The 13,646-nt window shown below is 55.5% G+C and overlaps 1 protein-coding gene across 1 annotated transcript; it reads left to right on the top strand.

Moving 5' to 3' along the window:
- Positions 1 to 326: 326 nt before the first annotated feature.
- CE3H16orf82 (chromosome E3 C16orf82 homolog) lies at positions 327 to 3,879 on the top strand. Its single transcript, XM_060649734.3, is given in 3 exon segments — positions 327 to 470; positions 2,296 to 2,777; positions 2,779 to 3,879. Coding segments are annotated over 3 exon segments (774 nt in total). The 3' UTR covers positions 2,927 to 3,879.
- The last annotated feature ends 9,767 nt before the right edge of the window (positions 3,880 to 13,646 follow it).

Below are 13,646 nucleotides of genomic sequence, written 5' to 3'. Positions count from 1 at the left end.
GCTCAAGTGCCAAGTGCACCTGAGAAGGGAGGTACCCACCACTTCTGGCCCCCAGGAATGCCTCTCACTACCCCGGGACAAGCACTGCCTGGGCAGGCTAAGGATGGAATGAGCTTCAACGAGACAGTGCATGCCAGCGTCTAGCTAGGTGCCCGGGGTGCAACACGTCCTCCATATCCGGTCATTCTATGGCCTGGCACCGGGCCCAGGAGTTCCCAGTGCCGCGGCCTGCGCTGGGCTGTGCCTCTCAGGGGAGCACACTCACCCCACTGCCCGGTGAGCACACAGGGGCGCTCCAGAGTGAACAAACACGGGTCCTTGGCCAGATGCAGCCAGACAACGGGGCCTCCAGCAAAGAGAACACGGTGTCCATCGCAGGGTCCCAGGGGAGGCTCTGGGATAAGAGAGCTCGGCCGGGGGAACCTCGGGGGAAAATGGGCACCCTGGAGGGTGATGCTGAGAGCCGGAGGGTTTGTGGTTTCCAAAAAGTGTGTGCGTGTTTATATATATTTGCATATGTCTTCATGTGGATATGCTTACATATGCATATACGCATGTGGATATATATTCTTGTGTGCACTCACATATGCATATTCTTATGTATTCATACACAAACATACCGTGAATGTATTTGCATCCGTACACATACGTACTTAGGTATATATGCATACATATGTACGTATGCACATACACTTGTGTATTTTTTTCATGCAAACACCTATACTGTCTTGAATAGAAGGTTCCATGAGGTCGGCCAGCGCTGCCACAGTGAACCTAGGGGCAGACCCTAGCCTGGGTGTTTCCTGTCCGCCCGGCTGGGGGAGCTGAGGTTCAGAGAGGTTGAGGTGGTCACGGGATGTCACCCGGGTGGAAGACACGGGAGTGGAACCACAGCAGGCCAGAGTCCCAAGATGGAGAGGGGCAGTCACTCTATTCATGGAGCACCGTCCAGCCTACCGTCCCCCCGCCTCCCCGTTTTATTTTCCCCACAGCACTTCTGTCGGAAATGAGCCTGTGTGTCCCCCCAACTCTCGACTGTGAGCCCCAGCAAGGAGGGACTGCCCGGCTGTCTGTAGAGGGTCTAACAGAACACTTAGCACTCATTTCTCTTCAACTAATGTTTGTGGAGGGTTTAATCGCCACCACCCATTTGGGGCATCGTTAAGCACGGCTCCGAAGCGGACGAGCTGAGGCTCGAACCCACGCTGATCTCACCTCTGAGACACTAGGCTCTGCCCTTCCTCACAGCCCTTACCACGGTGCATGCCGTTCGGCGTGCTTCAGAAGGAGGCCGTGCCGTTTCTAGAAGGCCATGCTGCCCCTGACCCAGAGGCTCGTGGACCCCGCAGCGGGCCTTGACCCTGCTCTTCCTCGAGCCCCCGGATACGGCCCCTCAGCAAGCCCTGAGTCCTGCCTTCTAGACACACCCAGGATCTCCCAACTCTGTGGCCACTCGGTGGTCCGGGCCCTCCCTGTCACTCCCGGATTCCTGCACTGGCCCCACCCAGCTCCCGGCCCCACCCTGCCCACCGGACGTGCCCTCATGCAGCGGCCTGCTCCAACTCCGGTCTGCTCGTCACTGCTGACGAGTCTCCAGCAGCTCCCAACTCACCAGGGCCACAGGTCCTAGCCTCCCCGAGAGAATAAGGAAACAAAATCTCTGCCCTTGCAAAGATATTCGAGCAGAGGGAACCAGCAATAAGGAACCGACACATCGAAAGACTTGCAAATTGCACTTAATGCCATAAAGCACGTAAGTTAGAAAGTGACATAAAGAATAACAGAGGGATGTTCTTGTAGAGGCCAGGGACACTTTAGCTGAGGCTTGAAGGCCAAGGGGCTGAGGGAAGAACATTCCAGGTAGAAACTTTTTTTTTTTTTTTGGCCAGTGCAAAGTCCCTGTGGCAGGTAAGAGCTCCAAAATAAGAAAACAGCCAACATGACCGCACCTCGAGGTGAGGAAGGGGTAGGGTGTGATGTGGGACCAGTGACCAATGACATCCTAAAGAAATGCAGCTCAGAAGGGACTCAGCCAGGAGGCACACCCAGATATCATGATATGGCAAAGCAGAGGCCACAGGCCCCGTAGGAAATGTCCCCAGGAAGGTGGTCCTTGCCTCTCTCTGGCCATAAATCCTTTTTCTACCCACCTCCAGCCCCAGCCACTGATGTAACTGGTGCCAGGACAGCATTGTCCTCCCTCCCACACCCACCCCGCCTCATAGACCCATCACCATGGGAACCGGGCCAGCCAATCAGAACACTGCCCTTTGAAAGGCCACCTTATAAATTGAGCCGCGTCTCCCCCAGACAAACCACACTCACCATTCAGAGGCCTCCCAGGGTCCCCTCCCCCTGGATAAACCAGATCATCTGTCCCTCACTTTCCTCCAGGATACAACAGGGGAGTCTGCTGCTTGGAATGCTCAGGACCAAGCTCCAGGCCTCCCATCCCCCAGCTTAGAGCCCCAGTCACCCACGTGGCCACACCATGATGCAGGAGCGACTCAGGGGCCCCTGAGACTTCTGGGTAGCAACCTGGGAAACGCGTGGAGAAGGGAGAGCGACTTGCTGAGCCTGCGACAGTCCAGCCTGGGGACATGCAGGGACAGTGACACCAGCCTGTTGGACAGCGGGTATGCGGGGGATGAGGAGAACAGCGAGGTCAGCCTGGTGGCCAGGAGACACATCGTGAGGTTGCATAGAAGTCTCAACACCCAGACAGACAGCGCCCAGAGCAGCCAGCTGTGTGCCGTCTACTCCCCCAGCCAGATAAGGAGCCAGCCGGGCGCACAGAGCAGACCAGGCTGGAGGGGAAGAGCGACATCAGCCTGCCCGGCAGCGGCATCGGCAGCGGGGCCAGCAGCCTGACCAGCATGAGCTTCATCAGTCTGGGCAGCAGCGCCCTCAACTACCAGGTGAGTAGCGGGCTGTTCAGTTCCGCCAGCAGCCTTCCCTCCAGCCAGGCCAGCAGCCGCCAGGGCACGCGGGAGGACGGCGGCGTGCAGACCGGGGTGAAAAGTAACACCAGTCTGCAGGAGGACGGGGCCGGAGGCAAGGCCAAGGCCAGCGACCAAGGTCGGGGGCAAGGCCAAAGCCAGGCCACCGAGGGCGAGCAGCCTGCCCAGACGTGCGTGCCTGCATGAGAAGGCTCACCGGCCACTAGGGTCTTGAAAACTGGACGTGAACCCCCAGCAAGCCTGGACTTTACCCAGAGCGGTTACGGCCAAGCAGACGCCTTTAAAAAGCACCCAGTGCGTCCGAACCTTGGGTGGAGAGCCCCGTTGGTAGCAACGACTGTCGGCGGCAGGGTGACGCGAAGCAAGAACTATGGAAGGTAAGCACCACCTGCAGTGGCCGTCAGCGATCAACGGCACGACCGTCTACTCTGAAGCTGTAGCAGGATCCTGGGGGGCTGGGTCTACCTTCCCCTGGTGATACCACTGCGAGCCCCAGTGACGAGCCACCTCTAACAGGATCCGTCAATGGCAAAACCGTCTGTATGGAGAACCGTCACGGCGGGATCGCCAGCCAAAACTCATCAGTGGGGACGACTGCGATCAGCAGCAAATACCAGCTCTGTTTTAGAACCATCTGATGTCAGAACCTCCCCTGGAGAAACCGTGCGAAGTGGTGGGCACCGTCTACAGTCAACACCAACCGTGATGAGCTCAGGAGAAGCAAGCACCAGCCGCGGCTGGGACCGTCCGCGTCGGGAGCCAGCCGAAGGAAGCACCATCGGCGGGAAACCACAACCCTGGGGAGCCGGATCCCTACCAAGCTCTGCAAGATGTGCTGCCTGCAAGAGCCAGAGAGGCTCCGGACGGGGCTCCCCGAGGCCCCGTCCCTGTCTCGATGTGCATCTCCAAGGAGGTAGAGGCGAGAAAGGAGCCCAGACACCTTCTCGGTTGAGATGGTTGGGACTGCTTCCTATGGCAGGACAATGCCATGGTCAATGCTTAACGGTGACAGAAACCAACCCAGCCAAGCATGGACGGGTGGGAGGCCTGAGGACGCTTGCCTGCCCCTTCTCAGCACCATAAAGCCCTTCCCCGGGGGGGCTGACCGTGAAAACCCTGGGGAGGGAGCGTGTCCACGGAGGGGCGGAGGTCAGAACAGTCACGAAGACATCCACTAGGTACCAGAAGGAAAGCTGAGGGGGCACCAGAGACAATAAAAAGTGTCTGGAGAGGCTGAAAGGGTGTGAGGTTCGTGTGTGTGTTCCCGGCCGAGGTTACAGAGACAAACTCAGACACACTAAGGAGCCGTGTTGACAGGAGGGCTTAGCTACCAACTCTGTTACCTCCAGGCTGGTGATCTGGGGGAAAATGCTTACAATTTTGGAGCCTGAGTTTCTTCATCTGGAAAATGGGAACAATAACCTCTATGTCATACATAGGTAGAAGGGTCATGTGGATTACGTGAAAACGGCTTTTTTAACTTTATTTATTTTGAGAGCGACCGAGAGAGTGAGTGGGGGAGGGGCAGAGAGAGGGAGAGAGAGAGAACCCAGGTAGGTTCCGAGATGCCAGCACAGAGCCCGACACGAGGCTCAGTCTCACAGACTGCAAGATCACGACCTGAGCTGAAGTCAAGAGTCAGACGCTCAACCAACTGAGCCACCCGGGAGCCCCTAGATGAAGTATTCTTGACCAAAACAAAAACCAGAAAACCAAAACCAAAAACAGACAATGGACCCATACCATCTGCTTAGAAGTCGAGGCAGATCAGCAGATAGTTTGCTAGGTTTCAGGAGTTAGCGGTTCCGGGTTCAAGGGCATCGCGTGTCTGGACTGCTGAGGCCCTTCCTCTGGAGCGTGAGTACGTTCTCCCCCGCTCTCCTCCCAGCAAAATCGCTTAGCGGGAACAGAGCACCCACAACCCAGGCCCCTCCCAGCCCTGCCCAAGGGGGTCCCTGTCCGCCCATCGCCGCCCCCACCCCCATTGCTGCCCTGCTCTCCTGTTTCAGAGGGTGACAGAGGGCACACAGAGGCAAAGTTGTAGGCACTGCTGCATGCTGAGCCCTCGGTGTGGAGGCCACAGACCGCTCGGGCACAGAGTGGCCACCTTGAGCTCACCACCGTCCCCTGACCACCTCCTCCTGTCTCCTTTCTCAGCAAACGCCATCATCTCACTCCATTGTTCGGGCTGGACCCTCATCACGAGGGGGGTCTACCCCTGCCTCAGCCCCACCTTTCATCAGTCCCTAACACCGCCCCTCCCCCACTGCTGACCCCCTAATCCAGGCCCCTTCCTCCCCAACCAGTGGTTCCCCGCCCTGCCTGCACAGTAGTCACCTGGGGAATATCTACAAGATACAGATGCCCAGGCCACTCCAGAGACCTGGACTGGGCATCAGTAGTGGGTTTAAAGCTCCCCGGGTGATGAAAATGTACAGCCAGGGCTGGGAAGCACCTCTGCCCTTGCTGTGTTCCCCATCAAATGCACTTTCAAGCCCTGGGGTCTAAAACTGACACCCGCAGGAACCAGGAAGTTGCTACAAGGGAGCAGGGGAGGGGCTTTGGCACACTGCAGAGCATGCAACCCACACAAGGAGAGGCCAGAGGTTCAAAATGGTATGTCAAACCTCCTGATTTTTTAGATATTTTTAACATTTACTTTTGAGAGACAGCGAGAGCGTGAGCGGGGGAGGGGCAGAGAGAGAGGGAGACACAGAATCCGAAGCAGCCTCCAGGCTCTGAACTGTCAGCACAGAGCCCGACGCGGGGCTCGAACTCGTGAACAGGCGCGCCTCAAATCTCCTGATTTCCAAACGTGGGGCACAAAATCAAATTCTCTCCAAAAAGCGGTAGTCACTGAAAACATTTCTGAAGGCAACTTCAGAACCACACACAGAGGCTTCTGCTTCTGAATAGAGAACACAGCGATCTTCCTGAAACAAAACTTGGCTTCTCTTCCCTAACTGCTTAAAAACTTCCGAATTTCCCCGCGGGCCAAAGGATTTGACGCGGCCTTCAAGGCTCTACAACAAGCTGACCTGAATATGTTTTCCTTACCTGGACTCCTGCCACCTCCCCCTAACCCTCTCTAGACCACCTCAAACCTGTCATGACTTACGTGCAGTAACGTACTCGTTTTCGTGTACAGTTCTCTGGTTTTTGATAAGCACACGTGGTCAGCACACCCTCAATACCAAATAGTTCCATCACACCTCAAAAATCCCCTTTTGCCCCTTTCGGTCAGTTCCTCCCACCCCAGCACCGCTGGCCAGTTTTCTGTCCCTCGTCTTCCAGAATGTCACACACGTAGAAGCACACGTTGCTAGGAGCCTTACAAGCCTGACGGCTCTCCCTTGGCCATTTGTGACGCACCCGCGTTGTTTGCTGCTGAGTAATGTTTCATGGTCCATCAGGTCTCTGGTTGAGAGGCATTTGGGTTGTTTCCCAGTCGGGGACGTTACGAAACGACTAATAATCACTTACGTACAGGCTTTGGTATGAACATAAGTTTCTCACTTCACTCTGCTGAGCACCCACCAGTGGGATGGCTGCCTGGCACGGAAGGGTGTCTAGCTTTGTAAGGACCCACCGAGTCACTTTCTGAAGGTGGCTTTCCTTTGTGATTGCCAGCACTTTGAAACTTCCCGAGTTTGGGTTTTTCATTTTCGCCCTCGAAGTCCCTGTCCATTATCTTAACCCTAAGAGGTAGTTTGTACCGGCCTCCCATTATTAACTCGATTTTATAGATGGGGAAACTGAGGCACAGAGAGGCCAACTCTGGGTAGGTTAGTGGCAGGGCTGGTATTTGAACCCGTGCCGTTGGCCCCAGAGTCCGTGACCTTAACCATTCCCTGCTTTGGACATTTAGGGTCCCGGCACACCCAGGGGACGGGCCGCCCCCACACGCAGAGCCCCCGGCCGGCTGTTTCTTGTCCCGAGCCCCTTAAGTGTGGCACCCCCCACTCTTCGTGTCTGCCCCCCTGAGGACAGCTGTCACTCCCCACCCCCTGCCCGTATCGTCAACGCCACTTCCGTGTCAGTAGCATCAACAGTGGCCGAATGAGCGAACGAAGGGGAGACAGCGGGTGAAGGATGCATTGCTGAGTCAGAAGAAAGCTGAGTCTGCCACGGCCTGCATCCCAGCGACCACAGCCCACGGTCCAAAAGCAAATGCGGCTCAGCATCCGAAAATTAAATACCGCTCCGGGTGCACGCCTGAGCCCCCAGGGCCGCTCCATCCTTCTCTCGCCGTCTGCCCGGCAGATACGTCTCGGCCCAGCTCTCTCCCAGCCCAGCGCTGGGGAGGCAGCGAGTGCTTGGAGCAGGGACCATTTTTCAAGCGGGTCCAGTGATTTTCTCCTTTCCTGTCCACTGGCTGGGCGTTGGGGACGCAGCGTGCTTGGAGCGATGGGCTGGCTGCGGGCGCTGGCTCCTGAATTATTAACTGGGCTGGGGAGAGAGTTGCTTACAAATGCTGTCCGTCCAGCAGCCCGGGCAGCCCACAGACTTCAAACAGGCCTGGAGCAGGGGGGCGGGAAGGCGAGGGACTTGGCCGTTGGGGGGGGGGGGGGGGAGGGGGCCCACACGCTGGCCAGATCTGAGGCCTCTCTTGCCTAGCGCTCCCTTGGCCTTCGTCCCCCGGCCCGGAAGAAGTTCATTTTTCTTGAGCTCTTCGCACCATAGCGCCTGCTTTGCTGGATTTAAGCAGCTGACGTCTCCTCTTCTGCCCACTGCAAAACCAGTGGGCGAGTGGATGGAGTCTAGTGATTACGGTACGTTCTGAGATACAGACTCTTGGTCTGTGGCTTATCACGGGTAGGGAGCGGAGTAGGTGTCTGAGGTTGGGTCCCCAGAAGGAGAGCTTGAGACGGTGGTTCTCATGAGGGGCGTTCCAAGGAGAAGGGGAGTAAGGGACACGGGATGGGGCTGGGGACTGGCCTCAGGAGGACCCCATGGGGAGCTCAGGGTGGGCCCTACCATCAGTCAAAGGCAAAGGCCCTTTGTACCCCCACACCCCGAACCCCCACACCCATAACCTCCTGAGCAAATGCGGCTCAGCGGGTTATGGGTGAAACAGCTCCAGTCCAAATGGGCCATTCTCCAGAGAAGGGAAGGCCACGAGCCACTTGTAGCTCACGGTGGCCACCAGCCACCACATAGCCAAAACTGGTATGGTGGCGTCACGGGGTGATCAGGACCCCAGCTCCTTCTGGATCTCCGTTCCACCCTCCTCCAGATGAGGTCCTCATCCTCATGGTCCAAGGTGGCTGCCCAAGCTTCCCCAACACATCTCCATCCAACACATCAAGGAGAGCAGGGGGAGAAAGGAGAGAAGAAAGGTTTGACCCTTCTTTCTTAAGGAGACGCCCTAAAAGTGTCCCACAACACAGCTACACGGAGCTGTAAAGGACGTGAGGAAATTCGGTCCTCATTCAAGAAACCGTGTGTGGGAATAAACACTGACATCCTGTTAGCAACAACGGAGGAAGGAACGGATATTGAGGTAAATACTCTCCCCCATCCATTCTCCCTTCAGAAGCTAAAGGGGCTTTTTAACTCTCTACAAAAAAGAAAAATCACTTTTACTTAAAATCTCTGCGGTTGTGGGCAAAAATGGCCCTAATACTTAGCAGCTCCTCCCACTGAGAGGAGGAGTTTGCTTCTCCCTCCCTTGAATCTGGGCTGATCTCGTGATGTGTTCCAACCGGCAGGAAGGGACTGACGCTCCGCAGCTCCTGGTCTAGGCCTTCAGAGGCCTCGTGGCTTCCGTCCACACACGCCCTGCAGCCACCCTGGGACCAAGCCCGCGCTGGCCTGTCACAGGAGGAGAGAGTCCCCCAGCTCCCCCAGCCGTGCCTCCCGAGACCGTCATGAACCAGCCGGCCCCACGTGACCCACCGGCTCACCCTGCACACATGAACGAGTGCGCCCAAGGGCAGCTGGGCCTGACCCAGGCCGGAAGAGCCACGAACCCAGCCCAGCACAGCCTGCTGTCCTGCGGGCTCCCGACCAGAACTAGGGATGGCTGCTTTAAGTCCTTGTGGTTGGGGGACAGTTTGTTACACGGCCCACGCTAACTGATAATGCTCCGATGACCTCCCCTTGCTCTCAGGATAAAGAGCAACGACCACCAGGGGTCGGGCCTCGGCTGACCATTCCAGCCTCATCCCAAGCACGCTCCCCTCTGCGGGGCCTTCACTTCCACAGACCCACTGACCCCCCACCTTTGCAGCTGCCCCGTCGCCCGGTTACTGCCTCCTCTTCCTGCGGAGCTCAGCTCACATGTCACTTCCCCAGGGAAGGCTGCCCTGGCCCCCCCGACCTGACCCACGCTCTTGGGCCACCGCGTCCCTCTCTTCCACAGCACTTATGCTTTACATTTTGTCACTTTACACTTCCTCATGGGATTCTTAGATTTAATCTGCCTCGCCCGCAAGGCTTCAACTCCGCGGGAGCAAGGACTTGGTCTATCTGGCTCACCGTTGTGTCCCCAGAGCCCAGAACAACGCCTTTTCACAGTGGGTATGGCCACTGTGTCTCAGAACGCACATCCGCGCCCTGCATACAGTAGGCGCCCAATACAGACTTCAGGATGAAGGAGTTGAATCTGAGCATTGCCAAAGGCCATCGGTGGAAACTCATCACGCCTTGACTGTAATGTTAGTTCTTCAAATATGAAAGGTGACAAAATGGGAGCCCACAGAGGTTTTAAGTGACACACACAGACTCATCAAGTTTGTCACAAATGTGACTATGAACAGCCCTACCTCTTGGCTCATCTGAGTCCTTAGGGCCACCTGCTTTTCTCAACGGACGTCAGTTACAGTTTGCAAAAACGTGCCTAGAATCCTTTCTTCCTGATAAGAAATCCTTCACTTACGTAACCCGTGAACCGCAGTGTGGGCACAGGATGGCCTCACATTCATCCTGGAATTCGCGGCGATTCCAAGAGCGGGCTCAGTGTTCGGAATCCCTGGGCCTGAGTCTTGGCTCTGACGCACAAGAGCTGTGTGCCTCGGGACCCGTGCCTTAACCTGCCGAGCCCTCAGTGTCATCATCTGTAAAATGGGGTTGAAAAAGCTCCTCGTAGGGTCGTGAAGACGTGAGAAACCAAAGAGGAATGAACGAACGAGCTCAGGCCCATGCTGGACAGCAGAGAATCAAGTCAGAAAAAGACACCTTCGGGCTGTTCCGAGCTGGGGCCAGACACGAGAAGTACCAGCCCCCAGGCTTCACTTAAAGACCCAAACTGCTGGCTACCTGAGATTTGGAAACCCTGGCCCCCCCGCCATTCCCACCTGCCAGCAAGCAGCTGGAGCTCACCTCCCCTGCTCCAGACTCAGGCCTTCGGGTCTGCGACCCCGGGCAAGCAGGGCAGATAGTTGAACAGTGCAGCAGAGCAGACGATGGGGTCCGGGAGGGCAGGGGGCCCTGCTCAGCCTGCAGCCTGCAGCCCGGGCAGACAAAAAGGCAGGGCACAGGCTCTGCCCCCACACAGGGCCATGGAGGTGGCAATGGATAGGTCGGTCCCCTTCCCTGGCTTTAGTTTACCCCAAAGGTACACGAAGGGGCTCTAGCAGCCCGATGGCTTTTACGCATTTCTTAAGTGTACCTGAAACCATCATTGTTCCACCCCCACCCCAAATGAAAGTAAACCCACACGCACGTGTGAGCAGAGCTTGCCGGGGAGAAGGCTGGGCAGCGGCGCAGGGCTCTGAAACCCCGTCTCATCAGTCTGGGCCCACAAGCGCCGGGCCAGGCGAGGAACACGCGTGAGTGCCACCTGAGCCCGATTTGCCTGTCACACCTTAGACTGAACTCTTTCAACCGGACCCATGTGGTCTATGTACCAAACAATGACTTTTTATTTCCATCGGGAAACATGTGCCCTTGGGGCGCCTGGGTGGCTCAGTCGGTTGAGCATCCGACCCTTGACTTCGGCTCAGGTCACGATCTCACGGTTCACAGGACCGAACCCCGCCATCCGGGCTGCTTGGGATTTTCTCTCTTTCTCTTTCTCTGCCCCTCCCCTGCTCGTGCTCTGTCTCTCTCACTCTCAAAAGGAATAAACATGAAAAAATTTAAAAACAGTGTGCTTCCCCATTTGTCTTGAAGCACGCGGCCCTCTTAGTCTGTCTCTCACTTTCCCGTGTTTGCTGGGCGTGTGGCTCTCAAGAAAGAGTCTACATCCTTCCTTGCTTTGTGGGAGAAAACTAGGGTTGCAGTGACAGATAATGGCAGACAGCGGCTGCCGTCAGCCTCAGGACAGGAAGGCGAAAGGGAAGAGGGGGGACGGTGGTGATCTGGCACACACAGGCCACCCCACACCAGCCAATGGCTGCCCTCAAGGAAGAGGTTCCAGGTGGCCAAGTCTGCTATTTCTAGAAAATCAGAAACCCAGACTTTTGATGAGAAGTCTCCTGACTTAAATATGATCACTAACTTTTCTGCCAAACAAGACCCTGTTCCAACAAAACACACCCATAGATGCAGACTTACCCCAGGAGCCACCAGTGTGAGACATCCACTCTAAGACGGGCCTCGGAAGCCAGTGCTCCTTGGAGGCTGGCTGCCTTCCCACCCTGAACTTGGCAAGATCAAGTCTGAGCCGACAAAAGAGTTCCCTTGCTTGGGAACCCCACACAAACTGCCCCCTGCCCACCCCCCCCACCCCCCCCCACCCCCCGCCAACACAGAGAACAGATGTGACACGTGAACCGAGGCAAGAACGCAGCCTGAGATTGGATGGATGGACCTTGGAAACACAAAGCACGATTTGTTCAAAACTGGTGACGGGCAATCGGCCGGACCGGGCTGAGAAGGGTTCACGCCGACACCAGAACGCAGGACCCACCAACGCTCCGCACGCCAGTCCCTGGATCTTTCTCAAACAAATCCGAACGAGTATCTAGCACCCCACTTACACCTTCGCTGGCTCCCCATTGCCCTCAGAGTGAGGTCCAAATGCGAGGCCTTAACTTGACCTTAACGCCTTAGGTGCCGCCTCTTCTCTGGGCATCCTTGCCATGTGCCCCAGGGGCCCTTGCTGTCCCCACAAAAGTGCTTTTCCTTCTCTCTCTCTTCTGGGGCTTTTTTATAAATGATATAAAAATGTTATGACCTAGAACACCCTCCTCCTTCTTGTCCTACCCAACTCTCTCGGTAGGATTCAGTGCAGGTGTGGCCTCCACCAGAAAGCCCTCCCTGATCACACCTCGGGCTGAATTTAGGCGTCACTCCCGCACCCACGACCTTCTCCTTCCCCCCACCTGTGTTCAAGTCACTGTGAGTTGCAATTATCCGCTTCCTAGATGGTTTCTCCCCCAAGGAGACAATATCTTCAGCACTTAGCACAGAGTAGGTACTCAGTAAATGTGTGAAGGAAGGAAAGAAGGAGGTCTGAAATGGAATAGAGACCATCCCTGCAATGCTTGGGGTATATATCTCCCTGGGGACAGAGGCCTCAATGAGTACTCAAAGGCCTTTCCGTCCCTTGGGCCTCAAAGAATCATAGTTCAAAGTTGGCAGGATTGCTACTCAGAGAAGGACAGACTTTATCGATGGTCACACAGCAACATGGGAGCAAAACTGCATGGAAAGTTCCAATCAGAACTCTGCTGTTGTGGTTGGCTTTTGTTTGCTTCCCCAGATGCCCCTCCCCCCACCAAGGGCTCAGGGAAAAGTCAAGGTGATGGGGCTGGTGGCGGGGGCTGGGGAGGGCAGACACGGAAGGTATTTTCTCTTCTGGGTCTTCATGGGCATTATAGCTCTATGAATTATTCACCAGAAAATCTGCTTGAGGTAGTGTCTTAGTCTTAATTTTCAATTCCCCTAATGCTGGCCAATTCTGTGCTGAAAAGCTCTCAATTATTAATGTTTCTAAAGCAATATTTGTTTTCTCTGCATCTAGCAACAACCGAGGCCTCAGAGCTAGTGATCCTACCCCCAAAATTCCCACAGAGCTTTGCCTTGCTGAGGAAGCATTTCAAAGGGGTCGGGGTGTGTTAGGGTACGGCAGCCAGACTGAGAGCATTAAGCCCATGCAGAGACAGGTACTTAAAGGTTTTCCATTTTCAGGAACTCCCAGGACGGAGGAAACTGTACAAATAGCAAAAACAATGACTATGTATTTGTGTCTTATGTGCCAAACGTGAAGCTAAACACTTTACTGTTACTTATTTGACTCCATTTTCTTTGGAAATTCAAATAATTCCTTTCAACTGCAAACAATTCTTAAAACTGCATTTAGAGTCAAAGCCCTGTGTTATCAAAATCATAAGGAGAATTTCTTTTTTTTTTTTAAGTTTATTTACTTCGAGAAAGAGAGAGAGCACACACACGCGGGTGCACGTGCAAGCAGGGGAGGGTCAAAGAGAGACTGAGGGAGAGACCGAACCCCAAGCAGGCTCCTGGCCGTCAGTGCAGAGCCCCACGCGGGGCTCGATCCCACAAACCACGAGATCATGAGGAGCAGAAATCAAGAGTTGGACGCTTAACCGACTGAGCCGCCCGAGCACCCCTGAAAATCAAAAGGAGAATTTTTAGGTAAGGCAGAAGTAGGTCTACATTAACAAGACCAGATCCGACTTGGGAATGGATTCTTTAGCCAAACTGTAGAGAATGGAAACTGTTTACAGAAAACGATATCTACCCATGTACTCAGAGGTGCACACTATATGCTGGCAT

This window comes from Panthera onca, chromosome E3 (genome assembly GCF_046562875.1).
Source record: "Panthera onca isolate mPanOnc1 chromosome E3, mPanOnc1 haplotype 2, whole genome shotgun sequence".
Classification (NCBI taxonomy): domain Eukaryota; kingdom Metazoa; phylum Chordata; class Mammalia; order Carnivora; family Felidae; genus Panthera; species Panthera onca.
This window is presented reverse-complemented; position numbering and strand designations above follow the sequence as displayed.